General features: G+C 44.8%; 2 protein-coding genes across 2 annotated transcripts; both read left to right on the plus strand.

Moving 5' to 3' along the window:
* The first annotated feature begins 4,039 nt into the window (after nt 1-4,039).
* Nucleotides 4,040-10,441, plus strand: SLC25A27 (solute carrier family 25 member 27). Its single transcript, XM_062488417.1, has 9 exons — nt 4,040-4,142; nt 5,450-5,641; nt 6,440-6,524; nt 7,146-7,268; nt 7,983-8,095; nt 8,764-8,848; nt 9,431-9,523; nt 9,861-9,963; nt 10,370-10,441. Exons 1-9 carry the CDS (start codon nt 4,040-4,042, stop codon nt 10,439-10,441), a joined length of 969 nt encoding a protein of 322 aa, XP_062344401.1.
* A 3,402-nt stretch (nt 10,442-13,843) lies between these two features.
* Nucleotides 13,844-24,066, plus strand: TDRD6 (tudor domain containing 6). The gene is made up of 5 exons (XM_062488418.1): nt 13,844-20,453; nt 20,875-20,993; nt 22,052-22,141; nt 22,572-22,629; nt 24,005-24,066. Exons 1-5 carry the CDS (start codon nt 13,844-13,846, stop codon nt 24,064-24,066), a joined length of 6,939 nt encoding a protein of 2,312 aa, XP_062344402.1.
* The last annotated feature ends 201 nt before the right edge of the window (nt 24,067-24,267 follow it).

Here is a 24,267-nt window from a genome sequence, read left to right on the forward strand (position 1 = left end):
AGAGATATCTCTCACCTGTCTGAGAAATCTCATTAAAGGCTAGATGTGTGGCCAGTGTGTGAGGAGCAGAGAAACACTTCTGAGGTTGAACTGACAACTCAAAACCTGCTGGCCACCTCTATTATATCAACGCCATGTCAGAAGACAAGGTTTCAGAGAGGTCAGATTAGTTTCTTCACGTGTGTGAAAGTGGCACATCAAAATTACTTACAGAATACATTAAGTATAAAAAACCCCTAGGAAGTGCTGTCAGAATCTACCCCCGCACACCCACAGAAGGTTTAAAGAGAACACAAAACCAGGAGGAGTGGCTGACAGACCAGATGAGTGTGCTGCCACTCAGGGGGACCTCAGTAGGCTAGAAAACAGGCAGAGAGGAACTTATCTCAAAAGCAGAGAATAATAGCTTGGAAGGGACCTCAAGGATCCCCTGGTTCAGTTTTTCCTGGAGAAAAAAAAAAAAGGGGACTTCATGAAGTTATGAAGTTCAGCAAAAGGAAATGCAAGTTCTGCTCCTGGGTAGGAACAACACCATGCACCAGTACAGGCAGAGGGGGCACCTGGGTGGATGGGAACTTTGCAGATCTGGGGTCCTGGTGGACACTATATTGAACATGAGCCAGAAATAGACCTTTGTACTCAAGAGCATCCTGGTCTGCATCAGGCAAAGTGCTGCCAGCAGATTGAGGGGAGTGATCTTCTGCCAAGAGTGAAGTGCCAAAAAGGGGCAGGAGCATCTGTCATTTGAGGAGATACTGAGGCAGCTGGGACAAGTCAGCTGGGAGAAGAGAAGGCTCAGGGGGATTTTCTCAGTGTGTACAAACACCTGAAGGGAGGGTGCAAAGAGGATGGAGCCAGGCTCTTTTTGGGGTGCCTAGTGAAAGAGCAAGAGGCAGTGGACATAAACAAATACAGATAAAAATATAGTTTAACTCCCTTCTTATACAGGAATGATGCACAAACAGGAACCTTTGTACCTGTGCAGACAGGCAATACAGTAAAAGTAGAACAGCAGAAACACACCTGATTACTATCAGGAGATTAAGAGTTGTGAAAACCAGGTGTATGTTTTTCATTAAACAGTCATTCTGAAATACCTTGTGATGTTACGTGTTGGTTCTTGGTGCGAAAGAATAAGCTCACATACATCATCTGTGACAAACAGGGTGTTGATCTCCATTTTTCAAACTGTCTGGAACAAACAGATAAATCACTGATAACTGTGATATTTCTACACTGTGTTTAGCTGTCACAGCTCTTTTTATGTTTATTTCCTGGTTTTATTTTATCCATTAAATTATTTCTCTTCCTATAAAGGGGTAATGTAATAAGAGAGGAAAAGGCCTTGTAATACTGGAGAAAATGCATATTTTCAATATACACAAGATATATTTTCATTAACTGACTGAGTAATAAGTTTAAAGTGATCTGTGTATACTGGTAAGACAAGCCCTCAAGCCTCTGTGAAAATATTCATTAAAGGCTTTCGTGTTTGTTTTGACCTTTTTGTTTGTTTTGTTTAGGTTGGACTTCTAGGGCCTGTTTTGGTGAAGGACATGAGATGCAAGGCACTGTTGTGAGGAGGACACAACCAGTACGATGGTGCAACAGTCACTGCCAAGCTTTCCTCGGGCAGTGGTTAATGCTTAATGTTTTTTCCAAGTGAACTAACACAGAAGCACAGGTGAGGGCACTGGGCAGTCTAGCAGCCTTTCTCCAGCAGCAGACAGCTGTCCCAAACCTGCTGCTGTGCTTCCACCCCATCTGAAGCCCACACTCTCTTCCTGCATATGCAGCCTATGGTCAAACAGACTCGGGAGAGAAAACAAAAAACTCCATCTCACTGAGAACTGAAATAAATTAACAGGAAGGGTCCTCTCTGTTGGTGCTGTCTGTCTCAGGATTCAGGAATATAGGAACTCCAGGTGTTTGATGGATGTCCATGAGTACTGGCCCTTTTCCTCACATCACAGAGCTGTCCATGGAAGCAACCACCTCTAGTCAGGCTCATTTCCAAGGTCCTGTGGGAAGAGAATATTCCTCTTCACAGCCATCCCCCAGTCATCTGGTTTTAAAAAGAACCTATTTATTCAGGCTAAAAATTACCATGGAGAGCTGCTCCTTCCATAGGATGCTGCAATGGTATGAGGTTTACTTCAAGGAGGGATCTAGTTGTTTTTCAGTCCCTAAAGCAAGATCATAGAGAAAACAGAATGAGACTGTACCCAGAGGTGTACAACTAAAGGATGGTTGTGAAAACCTCATCCTAGGAGGTTTTCAGGGGACGAAATAAGACCTTGGGCAACCTGATGTAACTCAGAAAGTCTCCCTGGTGTGACAGAGGACTGTAGGATGACTGCAGGTGAACTCTGGAGGTCCTCTCTACCCCACATTACAACCCATCAGTCCATACACAGGCTGATAGTGTGGCACAAGCTGCCCCAAACACAGAGAACAGCTGTGGAGGGAGGCACGAAGTGCCAAAGTGTTGGGAACGGATTTGGGAATCAAGAGACAACTTAATATGAGTTAGCAACTGTACTTTTTTATAATGTTAATTATTTGACATGCAATAATCATGCGTAGCAGCTTAAACTTATTATTGGATAAAGTTGTTTTAACACTTCACAACGTGATATATTTCATTGGTGGACATAACTGCGTCAAGCTTCTGCTTGGTCAGTCTTGCAGTTTTCCAACATCCAGTTAAGGCAACCTGTTTATCAGTCTCCAGTACATCACTTCCCTCTTTTGCTACTATCAAGGTTATTCACAGACTTATTCGAGCTCAATGTTACAATTGTGCAGACCTGTAAGACACCCATGGCCTCTTGCTTCTAACCAATCTCCCACACCAGAGCAGATTACATGAACTGTCCAAAAAAAAGGCTTTGAACCACTCATACCTTCTGTGCAGACAGGCAAATTTGCAATAAATTGTAATATGCCCTCTCCCCATTTTAACCATGGCTTTGTCAGAAATTTGTTTTATGCCTGCATGAATTCTAATGAATTTTAACCCCAAGCAGGATCCAATTTAATACCAATTACTGGTGACCAATGAGACAGATTCATCCAACTTCAACTGAATATTTCACCTGTAATGCTCCCTTAATTTGTCTGAATTATTTTGACAGGCACCACACACCAATGCTTTAGGCAGTCACACAGAGATATGGGGAGGTGTTCCAGGATAAATTTCTGTGACCAAAAAAATCCTCAAATCAGCATAAGGATTACTGACTAATGGCTAATTATTAACTTAGAGATTCAGATGAGCCTTAATGATAAATGAAAAGCTTCTCTTGAACAGCTCATACCTTACCTTTTTTTATTATTACTATGAGAGCCTAAATAGATCTACAATAATTTAAGAGAAATTGGGACCGGCACACAACAGTCAGCATTCAGCCAGGAAAAACTTTTCACTTAAGTGCTCTGAGAACCGATCAATTTCTGCCATGCCAGGCTTACTGGGATCCTTGTTCAAACTGCAGTGCTGCATGCCTAATCCGTGCCTAATCCGCAGCCCAGCTCGGCACGTAGCTGTTGCTAATGCAGCTCTTACTAAACCAGATCTGGATCAATTCATCCCTCCCGCATGCAGCTGCTTAGACGGGAGCAGAGTTTGGGGGTCCCCAGGCGGTGCTGCCCGTGACAGCACCCCGCAAAGCAAACAAGACTCCACGCGTAATCTCGAGCTCTCATTAATGACTACTCTTTCTAATGAAGATAATGGACAAGCCCGTGCGTGTGTCTGTACCTGCAGAGCCGCTTTCCGGGCACAGAGCAGCCTCGGTGACAGACTACATTTCCCAGGAGCCTGTTGCGGAGTCTCTTGTGTCACTGCAGAAGGACCTTCCAGCTCTGCAGAGCCGCTCGGGCTGCTGCAGTTCCCGGTGCTGGCGCTGGAGAAACATGACCTTCAGCAGCTTGTCTCCTAAACCACCCCGAGGTGATCTGTGCTAGGGCCCGCTCTTGCTGCAGACTCACTCGGACAGAGGGTGGCTACTTAGCCTCGGTTCATGAGAGATGCTAGATGTCACCTGCAGAAGAAGAGAGGAGCTTACCTCTTCCAGAGAGATGGCCCCGAGCCAGCAAATTCGCTCTGTCAGCCTGTGCAGCGGCTGTGGCAGAACTAGGTACAACTCACCGTGGTTTTCCGAGAGGGAAGGGGGTCAGATTTACTTACAGGGGGCAGGGGGAACATCAGTCCCCGGATGCCTCATTCCTCAGTGTTCCGCTCCAGCAAATCTGCATTTCACTGTGCTAGTCGTGGCTTTTCCATAATCTAAACCTTGCAAGTGTTTTATGCCACCCGTCCGTGATCGGAGGGAGGGTTTTTCAGAATGAAATCTTTGCTTCGGGGACGGAAGGGCTGCAGTCATTAACTCAGTGCAGTTGTAACTAATTTAAGCTTTGCACTGGCTGGGTTTCCAGAAAAAGACTAAAGAGGCAGGCAAATCTGTTGCCTAAGTTACTTGCAAGGCCTTATTCCTTCAGGAATTTCCTTTTCATAGTTAATGAAGGTTAATCAAAGAAAAATCAACTCAAGCTTCTAGTGACAGTGGAGATGCCTATAAAAATTGAGCTGGAAAACTGCTTGGTGAAACATGGAATAGAAGCCCACTGGCATCTGTGTGGTGCTGCTTTGTGACCAAATAACTTATTTTGAATACTTCTCAGCATGTTCTTTGTAATTTGTATAGACTCTTACAGACAAGTCAATTACATTGCCCTAAGCATTTGTAGTTCTCAATCTTTGCTAATCTTTAAACTTGAATACCAAACTTAATGCACAAATGGACTATAAACCTGCTGAGGCTTTGAGCAGTGACTGCCTTTCCCTGGCACCTGAGTCCTGCCTTGGAAGGACTCTGGTGTCTCACAGAGGTATTGAAACAAAGACAAGCCCTGTTACCTGTATAAGGAAAGCAGGCATGCTTTATGGTGGTTTGTAGGACAGATATGTAGGTTTTGTAGGTGAGCCTGAATGTGTGTGTGCATTATGATGGCCTCTGTTCCTTGCCATAACATGTGCTGCTGCTGTGCTGGACAGAATTGGAGACACCACATGATCGATTGAGAGATGTGACTGGTCTGTGTTCAGGGGGAGTAACTGGAACAGCATTTTTAGTCCCAAGTCCCTCAGAAGGTACACCTATTGCATAATAAATCTGCAAAACTAAATATGGGAGAAAGACTGGATGTTCGACAGGAATGTCATTTAGTTACTTGTGCCTAGAGCCACTTTTAACAGACTTGGATGAGAATTCTCCTTTTCTCCAGGGATCTCCTGGACCCTGTTGGGTACAGCCTCTGCTCCCTGCTGGTGCCTGCCCGGCCCCTTGGGCGCTGGCAGGGCGCTGAGGTGCAGCTGCTCCCGGCACGGGAGGCCTCCCCGCAGCCGCGCTCGCATTCACGTGTGTTCCCGGCCCTTTGCCCTCAGTGACGTTTCCCCTGGATCTGACGAAAACCCGGCTGCAGATCCAAGGTGAAGCTGCGGCGCGCCGCGATGGAGCTGCGGCCGGGCGGGCGGTGCCGTACCGCGGGATGCTGCGCACGGCGGCGGGGATCGCGCGGGAGGAGGGCGTGCGGAAGCTCTGGCAAGGAGCCACGCCGGCCGTCTACCGCCACATAGGTGAATATCTGCTCGTGATGGGACACGATGAGTCCTGCCTTCTGTGGACAAGCCTTCTGGAGCCAGCTTGCCATATTTTCTTGTACTTTAAACATGTCTGTGAGGAGTTTTCAGTCTAGCCTGCAATCCCAACTTGAAATACACGAGATTCCAGATCAATAGCGTCTCTTCCTTCCCTTTCCCGGTCCTTCATGGCCTTATTCTGGCTTCTGGAAAAACACAATATAAGTTCTCGGTCATCTTTGCAGGAAGGTCTTGTTCAGGAAGTCCAGACACTCGGAGTTCTGAGAACAATAAATGTCTCATATGTGAGGGAAGTGGGGACAGATTAGGAAAAAAGATGAGATAAAAGATGAGGTTGCAAGCACAAGGGAAAAATACAAGTGCTTAAAAGAGATGCATTAGAGGTTTGACCACAAATAACAGCTTTCTGTATTTTACTTGGAAATACGGTGACAGCAACAAACCTCAAAAGCACTTGTGGGGGTTTTGTTCTTGGCATCAGCCCAGAAGGAGGCAATGCAGTCCCATCCCCTTAGGGTGCAGGCAAAGCTGTGCTGCCTCCTGGCGGACCTGTGGCTCAGCCAGAGACATTTCTTGATGCTAAAACATCCTGGCTCTCCCACTGACACCAGGCAAACCCCTCACTTTCCCCATTCTGATCACAAACATGAGAGCAGTGACCCACTGACCCAGGTGAGCTCTGGAGTGTCATAAAGCAAAGTCTTGATCTCTCTCACACTGTGACCTCCAGAAATGGCAGACCCAAGAACTGTCTCCTGCTTTTGTTTTCCACAGTATACACTGGTGTTCGGATGGTTACTTATGAACATCTCCGTGACTCCGTGCTTGGCAGGGTGGAGGGTGAAAGCTTTCCTCTCTGGTAATGTTGCATATTCATGCACATTTATTGCTTGCTTGGGGATTGTCTTTACTGTAGGAGTCCTGCAGCCATATCTCGGGTCCAAAATGTATGTGGTTTTAGGATGGGATTGATAAAATCTACTACAAAATACTTGTCATGCCTAATGCTACAGGAACAAGGACCTATGGGTAATACTGAAATTTCTGATTTTACTAAAATAAACAGACCCATAAAATTAACACAGCTCATCTAGTAGCAGTGGGAGAGAAAGACAATTTTTATATATCAGCAAGCAGTTTGGAATTTCAGGTGGGCATTCAGTTATAATACATGGAGCATTATCCTTTACTTGTGTACTTTGCCATCCTGTCTTTAAACCTTAAGCAAAGGACATGATGTAACCTTGTTGGTTTTTTCCCCAGGTAAGTATTAACCCTTTTTGAAAAGTGACAGAAATATTGCTGACTACTTTAACAACCTGTAGCCACCACAATTATTACCTTCACTTTGTCTGTTAATATATGGAATAACCATTTACTCTTGTTTCACCTGGGTTGTGCTGCTGAACTCTTCAGCTCAAGCACTGACTTGTAAAGGTTTTCAGAGTATTATGGAGCACAATTTTTCTCCATTTGGCAGGAAAGCTGTGGTTGGAGGCATGTCTGCAGGTGCCATCGGACAGTTTTTTGCCAGCCCAACCGATCTGGTGAAGGTGCAGATGCAGATGGAGGGAAAAAGGAAGTTGGAAGGAAAACCGTTACGGTTGGTTCCTCTCAGAGCTGGTAGCTTTTTCCCAGTTACTGATCACACTTTGGCCCAGGGTGTGGTTCTCTGTGTTTTCTGCCACCTCTTCTCCCCAACTTCTCTGTGCCCTTTTACAGGGAGAGCACCCGATGGCTCTGGGCAGTAAAGTGGGGAGGTGGGGTGGAAGTTCATGACCTGCTACTTATTCCATTTATACTCATATTCTTTATTTTGATGTATTAGTCCTAGGGACCACAAAGCCATCCTCTGTGCTGCAGCACATCCATGCCAGCACTGTACCATGGGGAGGGAAGGATGCTTTCTGGAGATGGAAGAAAGCACAAGGCAGATGGCTCAAGCAGGATGCACGGGTACAGGGAAGGCTGGCACACAGCAGGCTTGAAGCTCTCCTGCAAATACCAGGACTTGCTGCTCTTTGCATCCCAAATTGCTGCCATCATTTGATGTCATGTACATTTAGTACTGTAACCCTGTGTTGGATCTAAGGGTTTTCTGCTGTTAGGGACTAGATCACTGCTTTGAAAGGCAACCGGTATCTCTGGTAAAATATTGTGGCATGAAAGTCAAAGACAGATCCAAAAATGGATCTGGAGGGCCAGATCCTTGCAAGTATAAATTCCTAATCTTATGTGAGGACCTGGTGCAGCAAAGTACTGCAACAAGCAAAGATTTCACTGAGCTGTCTACCCACAAGTTGCATCTTGATTTCAGGTTTCGGGGCGTGCACCACGCATTTCTGAAGATCCTGTCTGAAGGAGGAGTAAGGGGACTTTGGGCTGGATGGGTACCAAATGTCCAGAGAGCTGCTCTGGTGAATATGGGAGGTAAATGGAATAACTTGGCCTGCAGCACTTGAGGCCCCACCAAAGCTTTAAGAAAAAGGAGTTCAGCTGCTCCCTTTGTCTTAGGTGTCATGATTGCCTACACTGGGGCACTGTTTGGAGTACCCTGCAGGTGACCTCTGCCTTGTGCACCTGTGTTTTGGTCCTGTGGAAATCAAATGGCTTAAAAGTAACAGTTTTTACCTGAGTTTAAGGAGAAGTAAGTCAGGACCTGAAGGCATCCCACAGCCAGCAAAGCAAGGACCTCACCAGCCACAACCCAGTGCCCAAGTGAGGTGAGCAGGGCAGAGCCAGCAAAGGCAGCCAGGCTTCACCAAGATCCAGATCCACATCCACAGGGAAGTGTGTGGTGATGAGGCAGGTCTGAGGCCAAGCCAGGAAGCTGAGCCAGCAACAGGACTGGTGAGGGTTACCCAGATACAACTCAGCATCATCTGTAAAATAAATCAGAGCAGATGGGAGCAGAAAAGAGAATGTACTCACGTGTCTAAAGACAGGACTCAGGTGCCACAGCCCTCATTAAAAACTGAGGGCAGAGTGCCAGCTGTGCCAAAAGCAGGAGCTGCAATGGAAATGAACATCCTGTGTAGTGAACAGCAGGCTCCATTCACTCCTGACAGTGCTGTTTTTTCTCATTATACTCTTTACAGATCTGACCACTTATGATTCAGTGAAACACTTTTTGCTTCTGAACACGACACTTATGGACAATAGTGTGACTCACAGTGTTAGCAGGTGCCGTATTCTCCAATTACCCCTTTTCCACTGTGGAACATTTCCAGCCTTGCTGTCTTCCTCTGCCTCTCTGTGCCAGCAGAAGACCCCATTCTTTGATTTTGATACTACTGATGAAATGCAACTTTAGAATTATTTTTTTCCTGACAGAACATCACTTTATGCAAGACACAAGAGAAAGGATGCAACCATTGCTACAAAACTGCCCTCACTAGAAGTGCCTTGGTGTATTTAAACATCTCTGCCCTAATCTGTGGGAGCACAACGATCAGAACATCCTCTTACTCTCTTAAGTGATGAAAAAAATCTGCTTTATATAAACAATATTATGAATTGCCTATTGTGGGTCCTTCATCCCTGACTTAGAACTGCACACAGAGGTGAGGGCAGCTGGCACTGGGAGGACATGTGAGCAAGAGCAGTACGAGCAAGCCTCCAAAACCAAGTTTATGTTATGAGTTATTACTCATGATTTGATGATTACTGCTTTAGTATATCTTTATTATAAGAACTGGAATCACAATGTCAAAATTTTTATGATACATCTTGGTTTCTTCCTTAAGTATCTGTTGCTATTGGCAGTGTCTGCTCTGGGCTGGTAGCAGCTGTTCTGGGAACTCCTGCTGACGTGGTCAAAACTCGGATAATGAACCAGCCAAGAGATAAGCAGGGAAGGTATGGACACTTTGGAGACCAACTTTTCAGCAGCACATTGAAACCTTGTGTCTCACTGATTTCACTGGATGTGAAGTGCTAAGTCAATAATTTGCTCTTCATCTTTCTGGTGATGATTTTACTGATTTAGTAAATGTCTGGGGGGTGTTGTTGTGATGGCCACCTAAGCAGAACCGGCGGATTTCAGTTCTCGATTAGACTCCAAGGGTCTTACAAAAGCACTTTGGCTTGTAGAAAAATATCAACTACAAATTATTTTTATGAGGGGGGTGGGATTTTTTTTTTAAATTGTGTATTTGTAATCCTAACACTGTTTGTTCTCCTTGCACATTGCTAGAGGTCTGCTCTATAAATCTTCTATGGACTGCTTGATTCAAACTGTCCAGGGTGAAGGATTTATGTCTCTGTACAAAGGCTTTATACCAACATGGATGCGAATGGTATGTGCCTTTTAACTCTCTTTACATGAACAACTAGCATTAAAATGTGAGGAGTGTGGATGCAGCACTAACCCTATGTAATATTACAACTTTTGTATGAAAGACATAATCATAGAATTGTAGAACAGTTTGGGTTCTAGAGACTTTAAATATCATCTCATCCCAAACCCTCTGCCATGGGCAGGGGCACCTTCCAGTTGCTCCAACCTGGCCTTGAACACTTCCAGGGATGGGGAGTTCACAGCCTCTCTGAGCAGACAGAGGCTTGGGAACCTTTCTGGGAGCCAGAGCCATAAGAGATTGAACTTAAGAATATGATTTTTAAGAGGAGACAGTTTAATCTAATGGGCTTATTTGTTGGGTTACTTTTGTTTTAAGCCTCTAACTTCAGTGTTTGCTTTCACAGGCACCTTGGTCACTGGTATTCTGGCTTACATATGAACAAATCAGAAGGATATCTGGAGTTACTTCTTTTTAAAAACTTCAATATTCACAGAAGAGAGAAGAGTCAAAAAGCTGAATTCTCATTCCACTAGGTAGTAGGATCACATGTATAACTTGTTGCTCCAACTCCAGTCCTTACTGGTTGGGAGCAGCCATGACTCAAGGATGCTATTTGATTGTCAGACTGCTACATGAAATTTATATTATCCACAGGATAAAACTGTCACAATAATACTTCAATTAGCAGCCAGCATCAGCTTTATAAACCAGCAAACAGGAATAAAAAAAATTCTACCAAGAAAACAGAACATAATACTGTCTGTTTGTTTGATAATTGAGATGGTTGCTGTCCTTAAAGACAAGAGCAGGTTGATCAATGCACTGAACAAGTTCTGTGGCTAAGCATCTATAAAATTATTTGGGAATTTTTGTTGTTAATTGCATTTGCACACAGAAAAAGAACTACCTCTCATTAGTTTGATGTGTCAGCAAACCAAGCCTGTAGTACTAAGTATTGTAAAAGGTAAAAGCAGTTTACCTGATTCCAAATCTGCTTTGCACAAAAGGTGGAAGGGTTTGTGTTCCTCTTACTTCCCATAGACTGCCTGACCTCTCCACTCAACTATTTGAGTAAGATCATTATTGAAATGCTGTCCTGTTCCCAGAAAATCAAAAGCCTAGTTGCAACACTCAAAGGACTGGGGATACTCCATAGGACCAACCTGAACTATTTGTCCCGTGACGATCTCAGTGCTGATGTGGCAGACTGGGTCATTTTCCATGGAAGCGTGCACTCTGCCCATTTTAAATCTCAATGGAAATACAATGTTATTTTCAATAATGCAAAATGTTTGAACAGGAGTGATTTATTTATTTTTAAACCTGAAGCCTCCCAGATTTCATAGAAACTGAGACTAGTGCTGTTTGTCAGTAGGTTCACCTTTGGCAATCAAGAGTCAAAAATGTGGTATTAAAAGCAGCTATGAGTAGATAAAACAAAGCTGGCTTTGATTTAGTAATATCTAGTAATTGAATTAATGTAGAAAACTTGGCTCTTTGAATAAATTTCTTATTCCAGGATTTCTTCCAGTCTTTGCAGACAGTGTCTCCAATGTGCCATTTTCTCATTGAACACAGTCTGGGCATCTTCTTGGCTTGCATTTGTACTTTCTGATTGTACTGCAGTTCAGTTGTGGCTGTATGCATTTTGGGGTGCACTTCCAGCTTGGAAAAAATTAATCTCACCATTATTAGGGAGTCACAGAATCACAGAATGGGGCAGGTTAGAAGGGACCACAGTGGCTCCTCTGGTCCCACCTCCCTGCTCCAGCAGAGCCATCCCAGAGCACAGGGCACAGAATTGCACCCAGACAGTTCTGGAGTATCTCCAGGGAAGGAGACTCCACAGCTTCTCTGGTCAATCCATTCCAGGTCTCGGTCACTGCACAGTAAAGTTCTTCCTCATATTCAGGTAGAATCTCCTGTGCATCAGTCCAAAGTTTTTGTTCAGAAATCCTGGTATTTTTTGACCTGTCATCCTGAGAAACTAATCCAAGTTCTTTCCATCTTGAACTCCAGCACCAGCGAAGCTGCTGCTTCAGTTACACCCCAAGCACTCCTGCCTGCCATTCCATTACCCCAATAACGCAGTGATGGATACAGCTTTACCTTTCTCATGAGACAGAATAAGTACTCTTATCATACAATCATAGCACCATTTGGGTTGGAAGGAATCTCAGAGATCAGTTCCAACCCCCTGCCATGGGCAGGGACACCTTCCACTATCCCCGGTTGCTCCAAGCTTCCTTCAGGCTAGCCTTGGACATTTCCAGGGATTGGGAATTCACAGCTTCTTGGGGCAACCTGTTCCCGTGTCTCACCATCCTCACAGTAAAGAATTTCTTCTCAATATCCAATCTAAACCTGCTCCCTTTCAGTTTGAAGACATTCCCCCTTGTCCTGTCACTCCAGGCCCTTGTAAAAAAGTCCCTCTCCATCTTTCTGGTCAGCTCTCTTCAGGTACTGGAAGGCCACAATTAGGTCACCCTGAAGCTTCTCTTCTCCAGGCTGAACAATCCCAACTCTCTCAGCCTTTCCACAGTTGCTCAACCTCTCTGATCATCATGACCAGTATATTAATTATAAGCAGTATGTAAGACCACTTTTAGCCAGCATTTATCAAAGTTGTCATAAGTTACTTTTATGGGCACACAGCTTGGGAAAAATCACTGAAACTCTAAGTTTTGTTAGAATAACCTTGATACACTTCAATTAACAAAGCCTGAAAGAAGAGAGGTCTATTGTTGAAACTGGATACAAGGAGTACACAATTTATGGACCACAAGGTCATTCTGAAGAACACAGCATACAAAAAAGAGACTAACAAGGACTCAATATGCGTGCTGGAAAGTCCCTATCTGGCAAAAAGATAACAAAAGGACTGAAAAATACAGACTAATTTGCATGAGAAGTAAGAAATAAATATCCAATAGAAGACGGAATAATAATTAATGAAAGAATTCTGTAATTTAGAACCAGTGAATATTGTTTGTTAAAAAATACATATATAAATAAACGCATCTGTATCTGCATCCGTGTGGAGGCCAGGATTTTGTTACCCACACAAGCCCCTTCTGGCCAAGAGTAAAGTAATGCCTGACTCGCTAACACTAAAAAGCCAGCGTGAGGGTCTTATTTGTCCCAGTGACTTCAGAGGATTTGGTAACAACAGCATCACTCAGCCTGGTGTCACTTGCAAACTTGCCCAGGGCGCACTCCAACCCTTCACTATGCAATTAATGAAGATACTAAATAAGATTGGCGCCAATACAGATCCTTGAGGCACAGCTGAAAATAAAATATAAAAAAAAAAAGTTTAAAACAGCCTTGTAACTTGTAAAAATCTTGTAATGAAAACTTTAACGCTTAATAAATCTCTCGGTTTGGGTGTGGGTATGATCAGCAATTTCTGACAGGTGTCTGGCGCGAGCTCCCTCACGCCGCCAAGCTCCGCAGCCAGGTCCCGCCCCCGGCGCCGCTGTGGCCAATGGGAGCTAAGCGCTCTCCCCTCGCCCCGCCTCCGCCGCCACCCGCCCGGTGTGGAGCGCTCCACCGTGGGCGAGAGCAGCTCTGCCGTGCTGTGTGCCGAGCCCCGCGGGGTCCGGTTATAATTCCGTAACCCTCTTCTTCGTGGCGCCCCCAGCCAGTCTTAGCGTAGCAGGAGCGTCCCCGTGTATCAGCTCGCTTCACCCCTCCTTTTCCCCCTTCGCGCCGCTCTCCACCCCATAGAGGGGATCAAAATGGACTCGGCCGCTGGGGCAGCCGCTAACGGTTTCCCGTGGGTCACGTGGGCGGCGCGTGCTCTATATGAGGCCGAGGGCGGGGCGTTCATTCGCCTCGTGGTGCGGGGGGGGCGGGAGCGCGAGGTGGCTTCGCCATGAGCTCCGGGCCGGGGTCCCTCGGCCGCGGCGATTCCGTCACCCTGCGGGTCCGCGCCGTGGGGCTCTGCCCCGAGGTGCCCATCCTGCGGCTGTGGGGACTGTTGGGTGAACGTAAGGCTGTCTATGCTGTCCTCTACCGCGAGATCCAGGCGGCGGCCGGACCGCGCCTGGCAGCCCGCGCAGAGACCAGCGGGCCGGGAGCCAGCGGGACCAGGCTGTGCCCAAGAGAGCTGGCGCTGGTGGAGCTGTTAGGCGTGTGGTACCGCTGCTGTGTGGTGAGCTGTAGTGCCCAGGGGTACCGTGTCTTCCTGCTGGACGAAGGGTACGTGGTGACCACATCCGCCTATTACCTGGCACGGGGCTGCTCAGAGCTGTTCCAGCTGCCCCCAGAGGTGGTGGGTTGTGTCGTGGCCGATGTCATGCCTTCCCCCAGTCAGGAGGGGACAGCAAGCGGGGATTCACCAGTGTCTAAGTGGACCGTGGAGGCAATGGAGTTCCTTAGCTTCCTGCAAGGCAGGGAGGTGTCTGGTGTGGTGCAGGAGGTGATAACACCACAGCTCATCGTGCTCGAGCTGCCCCAGCTCGTGGCTCAGATGTGGCAGCTGGGCCTGGCCAAACATGTCTCTCCCAGCTGGTTCTGCAAGGTGCTCAGGCGCTGCCTGCCTTTTGGCCAGTTAAAGGAGCAGCTCTGTCAGCAGCCTCCAGAGTGTTACCTTGGAGCTTTGGAGGTTCCACAGCTTGTCCGTATGTTGCTCTCCTACCGGCCTCTGTCACCTGCCTTGGATTACTACTACCCTCAGCTTCAGTTGGGTGTGACAGAGCCTGTCCTAGTGACCCACATCTCTGACCCACACCATGTTTACTGCCAGCTGCGGTGCCTGTCACAGGAGATCTGCTGCCTTTCTGATACCATGTGCCATGCTTATGACCGGTGGGAGCAGGACTTACCACCCCAAGTGGGCTCACCATGTGCTGCCCGTGGGATGGATGGCCAGTGGTACCGTGCCATCCTGCTGGAGCTGATTGCTGGGGAGCAGGACCAGAATGCAGCTCTTGTGCTCTTTGTGGACTATGGCAAGAAGGAGACTGTAACCAGAGCTAACCTACGCCATTTGCCTGCTGAGTGTTTTCGCATGCCTGTGGTCACTTATGTGTGTGCTCTTCAGGGTGTTTCAGACGGGGGCTGTGGCTGGTCCTCATTGCAGGTCAACTTATTGAAAGCGTTGGTGCTCGGCAAGGGGGTGAGTGCTCACATCAAAGCCTTTAACTCCTTTGAGCATCTCTATTATGTGACCCTCTATGGGGAAAACGGTGTCGATTTGAACCATCTTTTTGGGTCTCAGGCTTGCTGCCTGGTCAGCAGTCATGTGAGCCAAACTGAGGCTCATGAGCAGCTGGAAGTAGAGGAATCCTTAGCTGAAGAGTTGGAATTGCCACCAGAAGCACCTCCTGTTTTAACACATGGGGATTTGGCTGCAGCTGCTGTAGCTGGTGTGTATCTGAAGACCTGGACATTGTACAGCGCACAGGTCTCCCACCTCAGAGACCCATCTGAGTTCTGGCTGCAGCTCCATGGGTATTACCAGCTCTTCAGGCAGTTGAAGCAGTGCATGTGGAATTTTTATTCCCATTCCACGAAGCTGGATGGTGCTAGGTGGGACCCACAGCCTGGATCCCTTTGTTGTGCCAGTGGGAACGAGGGTGTCTTTTATCGAGCGGTGGTCACCAGGGTTCTGGACACTGGTGTGGAGATACACCTGGTGGACAGAGGCAGTACAGAAACTGTGGATCTGTGTGCTGTGAAGGAGCTGCTCCCTCGGTTCAGGGAACTGCCAGCTTTAGCTCTGAAGTGTTGTTTGGCAGGTGTCTCCCCTCCAAGAGGGAGTTGGAGTGAAGCTTCTGTGTCTGCATTCAGGGAGATGGTACTGAACAAGGAACTAAAGGTTTGGTTTTTGAATGTGCAGGGTGACAAATATATGGTTGAAATTTTTGACCGGTCGCAGTTAGGAGAGGGAAGAGTAAGTAAACTCATGGCTCAGGGGGGTTATGCGAAATACCAGAGGTATGAAATACCCAAGACTTCCCAGAAATCACATAGGTCTGTGACACAGGCCTCTTCCCTAGTGTGTGCTGCAGAGGAAAGCCAAATAAATGCAGAGAAGAGGCTCAGAGAAGAATGTGATCTAAAGAGCAGTGATAGAATATTTGATTCTCACATGGGTGTGATGGTCAGAGAGAGCCCTGTTGCTGCCATTCTCAATTCTAAAAGTAGTGAATCTCTTATTTATCAAGACTATGAGGATAGGGAAAATCTGCACACCTGTTTGAGACAGAACTATGTGGAAATTAAGCCAGGCTCCTCTTGTGGAGGCCACTTAGAAGTGGGGAGTACAGTTAATGTTATTTTGTCATATGTTGAGAATCCTAGTTGTTTTTGGTGCCAGTTAAGTAGAAATTGCCATGACCTTGAGGTACTAATGGATGAAATTCAGGAGCATTGCAAGAATTCATCCCAGCCACATGTTTGGCCAAATCTTGTGTGTTTAGCCCAGTACTCAGAGGATAAAAAATGGTACAGGGCCTTAATAGTTAGTGAAGGAGTTTGTGCAGAAAAAGTAGAAGTCATATATGTTGATTATGGCAACAGAGAGCAGGTGTGTCTAACGAAGCTCCGTGCAATTAATGAACACTTCCTTAGGTTAGAGGCTCAGGCATTCAGGTGCAGCCTTTACAATTTAATCCAACCCAATGGTCAGAATCCTTTTGCTTGGGATGAAGAAGCAGTTCAGGCTTTTCATCAGTTTGTTGTTGATTCATCATCTGACCTTGACCTGAAGTGTACAATCTTTGCCTTGGCTTCAATAAATAGGGACCTGTTTAACATAGTAGATTTAATCACACCTTTTCAGAGTGCTTGTCAGTTTCTCACTGAGAGAGGTGTAGCCAGACCTTTATTTCCCCAAAAGCACCTCGAATCTTTGGTCCAGCTTCACTCTTTCTATTATTCTAGTCACGGTATCAAAATTGGGAGTGAGGAAGATGTTTATATTACGCATGTTGAGAATCCATGGACATTTTACTGCCAGCTTGAAAGGTGTGCAGCTACCTTGGCACAGCTGGCTGATAGCATCAGTTGCCTCAGTGAGAGATTGACCAGCACAGGAACCTTGGGAAAGTCTGGGGTCTTGTGTCTGGCAAGGTACTCTGACAGTCACTGGTATAGGGGACTAATCATGGAAAGACAACCTAAGGCTAAAGTCTTCTTTGTGGACTTCGGGAACACAGAGTCCATAGAGACAGATGATCTGCTTATTTTACCCAATGATGCTTCTGATATTTTGCTTGTGCCAATGCAGGCCATAAGGTGTTCTGTGTCTGATGTATCATCTGTTTCCAAAGAAGCTGCAACATGGTTTAAGGAAGCTGTCCTAGAAAAGAGGTTAAAAGCTATAGTGGTAGCAAAGGACTCTGATAATACACTGCTGGTTGAGTTGTTTGATAGAAATACTCAAATTAATACAAAACTGAAGGAGCTAAGCCTAAACAGTACAGGAGTGTTTAGTAGGGTACACAATGAGACGTTTTGCTCTAGAAATACGGATGTGAATGAGAGGCATGGGGCTGCAGAATCCCCTTTAAATGCAGGTAGGCCTCTTGAAAGAAAAAAATGTCGACCTGAAGCCCAGCAAGAAAAAGGGAGCAAAAGGCACTTCAAAGAAGTTGTAAACCTTTTCCAGGAATCTGTGAAGGGAGATGTGGCAGCTGGGTTACTAGAACCTGATGAGATGCTTAGCAGTAAGAAGGATGCTATTTTGTTGAATAAAGGAGGGGAGGAGTCTCTGCTCTTTTCTCAGAGGGATTCACTGTCAGATATTAAATCTGATGCTGAAGGCAGGTATATAATGCTTAAAAATGCGCCCGATCTACCACCACAGAAGATAGTGCCAGCTCTTAAAACCTTAGTGTATGTGTCTTATGTCAGCGACCCACAGGATTTTTATGTTCAGCTAGGGAGTGATGAGGTTCAGCTTAAGAACATTCTGGAAAGTTTAAACAATGGTAAATCAGTAAAGGACTCTTGTGGACAGCTTTTCCAAGCAGGAGATTTAATCAGTGCTGTTTATTCAGAAGACAGCCTGTGGTACAGAGCTGTAGTTAAAGAGAAGACTTCTGACAATTTGATAAGGGTACATTATATTGATTATGGTGATACTTCTGTGATTAGTGTTGATCAAGCACGCAGGCTCCCTAAGAACTTGTCATCTATTCCAGCAATGAGCATTCACTGCTTCCTAGGTGGACTCAAATGCCAAAAAAAAGCAGACTGGACAGAGAAAGCAGTGTTTTACTTCACCAAGAGAACAAGTGAAATCCTGCTGTCATGTGAATTTGTAAAGAAGGTTGAGGATAAATGGGAAGTTATTCTCAGTGACCATCAAGGTATAATAACAGTGGATTTAGCTGATAAAGATATTGCAAGTAGAGAAAGACTTTTCTCAAGAAAAAAAATTAATAAAAGAGAGAACCATGACATCATCACTGGCTGTGAGCCTTTGCCTCCTCAAGTACAAAATGAGATTTCCTGTGTAAGTGACTGTAAATCGTTTATCTGGAAATTTCCAGAGGCAGGTCAGACTTTAAAAGTTTATGTCACAGTGGTGAATAGTCCAGGATACTTCTGGTGTCACTGTGCTGATACCAAAGATGTGAGCTACATTGAGAAAAAAATAGAGGAAGCTGAAAAGCTTGGACTAAGCTCTCTGAATGATGGCAAGTCTTGTATTAAAAGTGGTGATACTTGTTTAGCAAAATACAGTCAAGATGGGTGGTTCTACAGAGCTCAGATCAGCAGTGTGAATGATGACAGTGTAGTTGTTAGACACGTGGATTATGGAAGTGAGGAAAGTGTCAGCCTGGAGATGATCCGACAGATGCCATGTGAACTGCTCAGAGTGCCTGGGCAAGCATTTGCTTGCTGTCTGTCAGGTTTCAGTCCCTCAGAGGGCTCATGGGTTAGTGAAGCAAATAAGAAGTTTTATGATATGACTGAAAACCTTGTATTAAAAGCTGAAGTAGTAGAAATTCAGGAAAATAAAGATTCTGAAGTCCCTCTGTGTGCTGTCAAGCTGGAAGCTTCTGGCAATAGTATTAATGAAGGAATGAAGCATTTTTGGAAGGCTAATAAAGAAACTGGCCACAATGCTTTCTCAAACCTTTGCAACCCCCTAAAGGAAAACAGAATTTCAAACAGCAGTTTGGGTCTCTGTCTCGGTAAAGAAACGACTGCTGTTTGTGGATTAGCTCAGGAAGAAAACAAAAGTGCTTTATTTTGTTCTGATTCTTTTCTGGGTGCAACTTCTGACTGTTTAGAAACTGCAGAAGCCAATGTGTCAGTGGGAGCTGCCAATGGGAAGGCTGATGATGGATATGAAATAGGAGAGTGTGACAACAGTTTTAATAAGGAACTACCCGTGTCTGAAGGTGACAGTGATAGCAGTATGCTACTAGAACCAATGAGAAGCTGCAGCCCTGATATTGTGGGGAGTGGAATGAAAGCTGCAGAACAAGACATGTCTGAAGTACTGTTTGGAGAGGAGACTGAACTGAAAGCAGAAGTGACATGTACTGCTCCAGCAGCCACCCCTTTCCTGGGAAAAGAACAGCTGCAGAGACTGCCAGTGCTCCAGGCACAACCATCTGTAAGCAATGGAACTAAGACATTAGGAGAACTGGATCCATTAGAAATGCGCTTACCATGTGATGGTCTAAACAAGCTCCTACAGGAGCTAGAGGGACTTTTGGAAAAGCCCTCTTTTGGTGAAGGAACGAAGGAAGCACTGGAAGCAAAGTCTCTTGAAACACAGGCAGCATCAGGCAGTGAAGCAAGAGAGACAGTGTTGGAGCAGGAATTGCTGGAGCTGCCAGATGTGAGGGAGGAGACAAGGCAGTTGACAGCTCTGAACTGTCTTGAAATTTTACCATTACTTAATGAGAAAGAAAACCTGGTGCCTTCAGTTAGTGACAGAGAGAAGTCAGTGGAGCTGACTCCATCTGATGTTCAGCCTTCTTTGGGAGAAAAGAGCAAGGAACTGCAAGCAAATTTGTCTCTAATTAATGAAGCAGAAGCTATACTAGATGATTGGATGGAAACAGACCCTCCTTCCCGAAGGCTGTCATCATCTGGTGGTAGACCTGAGAAAGAACTGCACCAGAAGATGCGTCACAAGCAGCCAATGCTAGGAGCCAAATTTGAGCCCTTTCTGGAACTGATGCTCCCTGATGTTCAGCCCACTCAGGAAGACAGGGAGGAGGACTTGTTAAGGCTGGAACATGCTGTGCTACAGAATTCTGCAAATAGTGGAAGTCAATTTTCATTTCTTTCAAAAGACTCAGTGAATCAAAGGCCTGTTTTCACTGCAAAATCATGTGACTGTAAAGTCGAGAAACATCAGGGGTGGGAGCAGAAAGATGACTGTGTGGAAGAATGGATGGAACAAGACTTGATTGACTCATTTAAAGAGAGTGGAAATATGCGTGTTCAGTCTTTAGGCTATAAGCCTGGGGAGGATGAAAAGCAGAATGAGAACTTGACTGACTGCAGTGCAGGTAAAGTATCTGATTTTAAAGAGTTCAATACTCAAAATGTGCACATTCAAACATGAGAATAGCTTTCTTGTAAAAAACCTAACTTTTATTCCCTAATAAGATATTGTATTAGTTTTAATGCTTTGATGGGTTAAGGACAGCAGATCAAATGTGGTATCTCATGGGTAATGTGACAGGCTAACAGCAGCTAGTCTTACTTGGGAAGTTTAATGATTTTGAGTGGAAATCCATTTCTGAACATGAAGTGCATTTGCAAGACTGTTTGGGATGATAAATTTTTAACTTTAAAATACCAAGTACTTTGGAGGGGGTGGGGTAGCAGTGTTTGAGGCATCTGAGGTCTTTTTGAGGGTTGATTTTTGTAGGGTTTTGTGAGTTGTTTTATTTTCTTCCTCCATCAGTAAATTACCATTTCTTGTAGCACACCATGACTATCCTTGTAGTCTGAAGGGCTTTGCTGTTGGTTCCAAATGTGTGGTGTGGACTTCTCTCAAATGGTGTGATGCTCGCATTTTGGGGGTATCTGAGAAGGGTACCAAGGTAAGTGTGGTTTGAATACTCTTTCTGCATTCGTAAGATCTGATCCTTCTTTGGTCCTTCTCTAAACTCTCAGTAAATATTTTTTACAATTCTGTTACAGAATTTAAGTATTGCAAAGGCAGACTCTGAATTGATGGACTAGAGAGAAACTGCAGTGTCTCAAATTGAGTTAATGATACATGTCAACACTTGATGTTCCCTTCACATCTTAGTCTTTTATTGACTGGGAACATTGAAGAATCTGGCTCCAGTTTGAGACACGCATGTGTGTGATTCTATCTGGCCTGCAAGTTAGTGTTGTGCAGTGGAGGTATATCACCATTAAATGCTCATGAAACTTGAAGTTACTGTACTGGTGTTTTGAGAAGTTAGTGCTAGAGCATTAGAAACTTGGGAAGAAACTTAAACTATACTGCAAGTTATTCCTGCCGTATTCCTGCTTCAGTGAAATGTGTATTGCATTAGTTGTTGATAGGGGTTAACTCTAACAGTAGAGAATAATGCAGTGAGCTGCTTTGTTCTACTGCTGTTTAAACTGGGGGATGAATGAGAGGCCTTCCTTTAGTCCAGGGGGAGTGTGTGTTGATGTACATACTTGCACAGACATTATGCTTACATAAAATGACCTCTAGGTTATAACTTAAGATTGCAAATCCTAAAGATCATTACATAAAAGCATCCTTTTGGAAGATGGAATGTCTGATATAGTGGAAGCCAGTTCTTGTGCTGGTAGATCCCTTGGGTGTCTAACTAACCTCAGCTGCATTCAGATGAGAGACAGTGTCAGGGATTATCATGTAATGATATCCCTATTCATCAGCTTCCTTCTGGTTCTGATCTAGTAGATGTTTTGCAGCCTTTTTCCTCACTATCCTTGGGTTAGGAGTCTAGAAGAGCCTTGAGCAGCCTCAGTCCCTACATTCAGTTTTATTAGAGATCCTGACTTCTCAACAGCTTCTCAAAGGTGCAGAGTCCTTAACTGTGTTTTTCTGCTGCTGAGTCTTACTTGTTGAGTGCATTGCTGCTGTGCTAGATCTGCTTTGGCTCTGTCTGTACAGGTCTTGAACCTCTGCAGTGGCAATGAGGAGATAGTGCATCCTGAGAACGTCTGGAATGGAATTCCTGATGTGGCTCACAGATCATCTGAGGTATGGCACTGTGATACTGGACTGGGCAGGACAGTACTGGTTTTTAGGAAGGCTGCTAACCAACTGCTGAATCATGAAAAATACTTATATTATGGAGTAATTAGGAAGGAATAGTGAGGTTTTCACCAGTATTCTTCATGAAGCTCTTATCAGTGGATGAAAAACTTGTCTTGAACCCAAAGCTCAGGTCATGAGCCATGCTGCTGGTCATGATAACAGCATGAATTTCCAGTTTGTTCTTCACGTGCAGCCTTTGTATCAAAGTGAAAAGTGGGCAGAAAATTAAAGTAGTGAGTTATAAGGGGGGAAAACATGGTAAATAGGAGTCCAGTAGTGCTGATGTAAGAAGTTACGCTAATATTAAAGCAGTCACCTCAATGGAAGTCTTGGCAATAGTGCCAGCTTCCTAACAGGATCCCTTTCTGTGTAGGCATTAACCCCTGCAGCAGAAAACTTGCAGACCTTACCAGAGGAGTCCTTACTTCGAGGTAAGTCTACTTTAAACCCCCCTACATGGGTTGTGTATTGAATGGTTTCTAGTTTTCTAGGAAATGCTGTATTTTAGAAAATACAGTTGAAACACTAATTAGAGCTTATGTAGTTGATACTGTGGTTGGAGTTTTCTTGATGGCATTAGCTTATGTACTGTCAGTTTAAGGGTGACTACATGCAATGAAAGCTGTGTCTGGATTACAAACTAATTCAGTATTTATTTATTCATTGAGTGGATTGAGCTTCTTGGATGAGCTGGAGTGGTTCACCCAAGTTACAGATTTTTGCCAGCGTTTTGAGCATCACAGCAGCATGCTGTTCTTGGCCATGTTTCTAAAGCAGGGTGAGCAACTGCTAGGCAGACTCTATTAAGGATTTAGTTTAGTGTCTGAGTGCCCCAGTCCCATAATCTGTAAATCTAAATCCATAATAATGCCATTTTAGTTGTTGTAAGAATAGTTTGTGAATAGTACGTGTGCATTTTTATTGCTACTTGAAAATTTTGAAGTGTTACTAGTAAACACCTCTTGAGTGTACCAAATAAATAGTACAGGTTCTTTTTGTTTAGATGCTATTTTTGTAATTACGGAACTGTAAAGCAGTTCTGGTTGAAATGGGCCTTTTCTGCTGGTGAAAGCAGGGCCAACTAGATCAGGTTGCTAAGGACCTTACTGCCAGTTCTGGAATCTGTCCAAGAATGGAGACCCCAAAACCCATCTGGGCAATTTGTTTCTGTGGTTGCCTGATGAAGACTACACTGAGTTGAAGTGGGGATAGCATTTGTCCTTTCAGGGATTAATTGGTAGTTGTATTTCAGTATAACTATTGGTTTATGGGTAACAAATAAGGAAGCCTGCAACAGTGTTCCAAGTTGCCTGTTGAGCAAGAAAAAGGGTAGTTAAAGAATTTGATAAAAGGTTAAAATGGTCAATCTACAAACTCTCCCTCAGTTGCATCACTCAAATTGGGATTAATCTTTTTAGTGATTTTATTTTTTTCCTGTTCTTGAGCACTTTGCTGGAGTTAGTGTGTGCACTCTCAGCACTAGCACAGGAAAGGTGAGTCAGATTCATGCACCCACGTGTCACAGAGCTGGAACCTGCTGCACGTAGTGCCATTGCTTGGAAAGGCAGTTTCAGTGGGAGGTACTCAGGGTGCAAAAACTCCTGCAGTGGTTTATGCCAAGCCCACTGAGGGATGGGGTAACTTGAACTAATAACTGAAATCTGGGAGCACTGCTGTTTCAGTCGTTTTATCTTTGTATAATAAGGTTAGATATGTCAGTAGTATTTAGTGTGAAGCCCTGTAAATGCCCTTGTACACATTTATAGAAACATCATGATGGGTCTTATATGCGTTTATTCCCTATAGAAAAGCAAACTGGCTGCAGTAGCAATTTAGCTGAAGATCCTAATGTCCTCCAGCAGTGCTGAAACCAAGTGACACACTGACCACGTGAAACTGAACAAGTGCCTGAGTATGAAATGTTCCCATGAAACTGTGTTTGTGGGAACAAAAATACCAGCAGAGCACTGAGTGGCTTATTTTTTCTACCTGACCAAATACCTGTCACTACTGAACTTCCCTGTAAAGGAATAGTGTTGGCAGACTGTTATTTTCAGCTTGTTTTCTTA

The sequence above is a fragment of the Cinclus cinclus genome, chromosome 3 (genome assembly GCF_963662255.1).
Source record: "Cinclus cinclus chromosome 3, bCinCin1.1, whole genome shotgun sequence".
In the NCBI taxonomy this organism is placed as follows: domain Eukaryota; kingdom Metazoa; phylum Chordata; class Aves; order Passeriformes; family Cinclidae; genus Cinclus; species Cinclus cinclus.

Coding starts and splice junctions, on each gene's coding strand:
- SLC25A27 (XM_062488417.1), top strand. CDS start 4,040: ATGTCACCTGCAGAAGAAGAGAGGAGCTTACCTCTTCCAGAGAGATGG. Junction 4,143..5,449: donor AGCGGCTGTGGCAGAACTAG/GTACAACTCACC, acceptor CTTTGCCCTCAG/TGACGTTTCCCCTGGATCTG. Junction 5,642..6,439: donor GGCCGTCTACCGCCACATAG/GTGAATATCTGC, acceptor TGTTTTCCACAG/TATACACTGGTGTTCGGATG.
- TDRD6 (XM_062488418.1), top strand. CDS start 13,844: ATGAGCTCCGGGCCGGGGTCCCTCGGCCGCGGCGATTCCGTCACCCTG. Junction 22,142..22,571: donor TGGCTCACAGATCATCTGAG/GTATGGCACTGT, acceptor CTTTCTGTGTAG/GCATTAACCCCTGCAGCAGA. Junction 22,630..24,004: donor AGAGGAGTCCTTACTTCGAG/GTAAGTCTACTT, acceptor TATTCCCTATAG/AAAAGCAAACTGGCTGCAGT.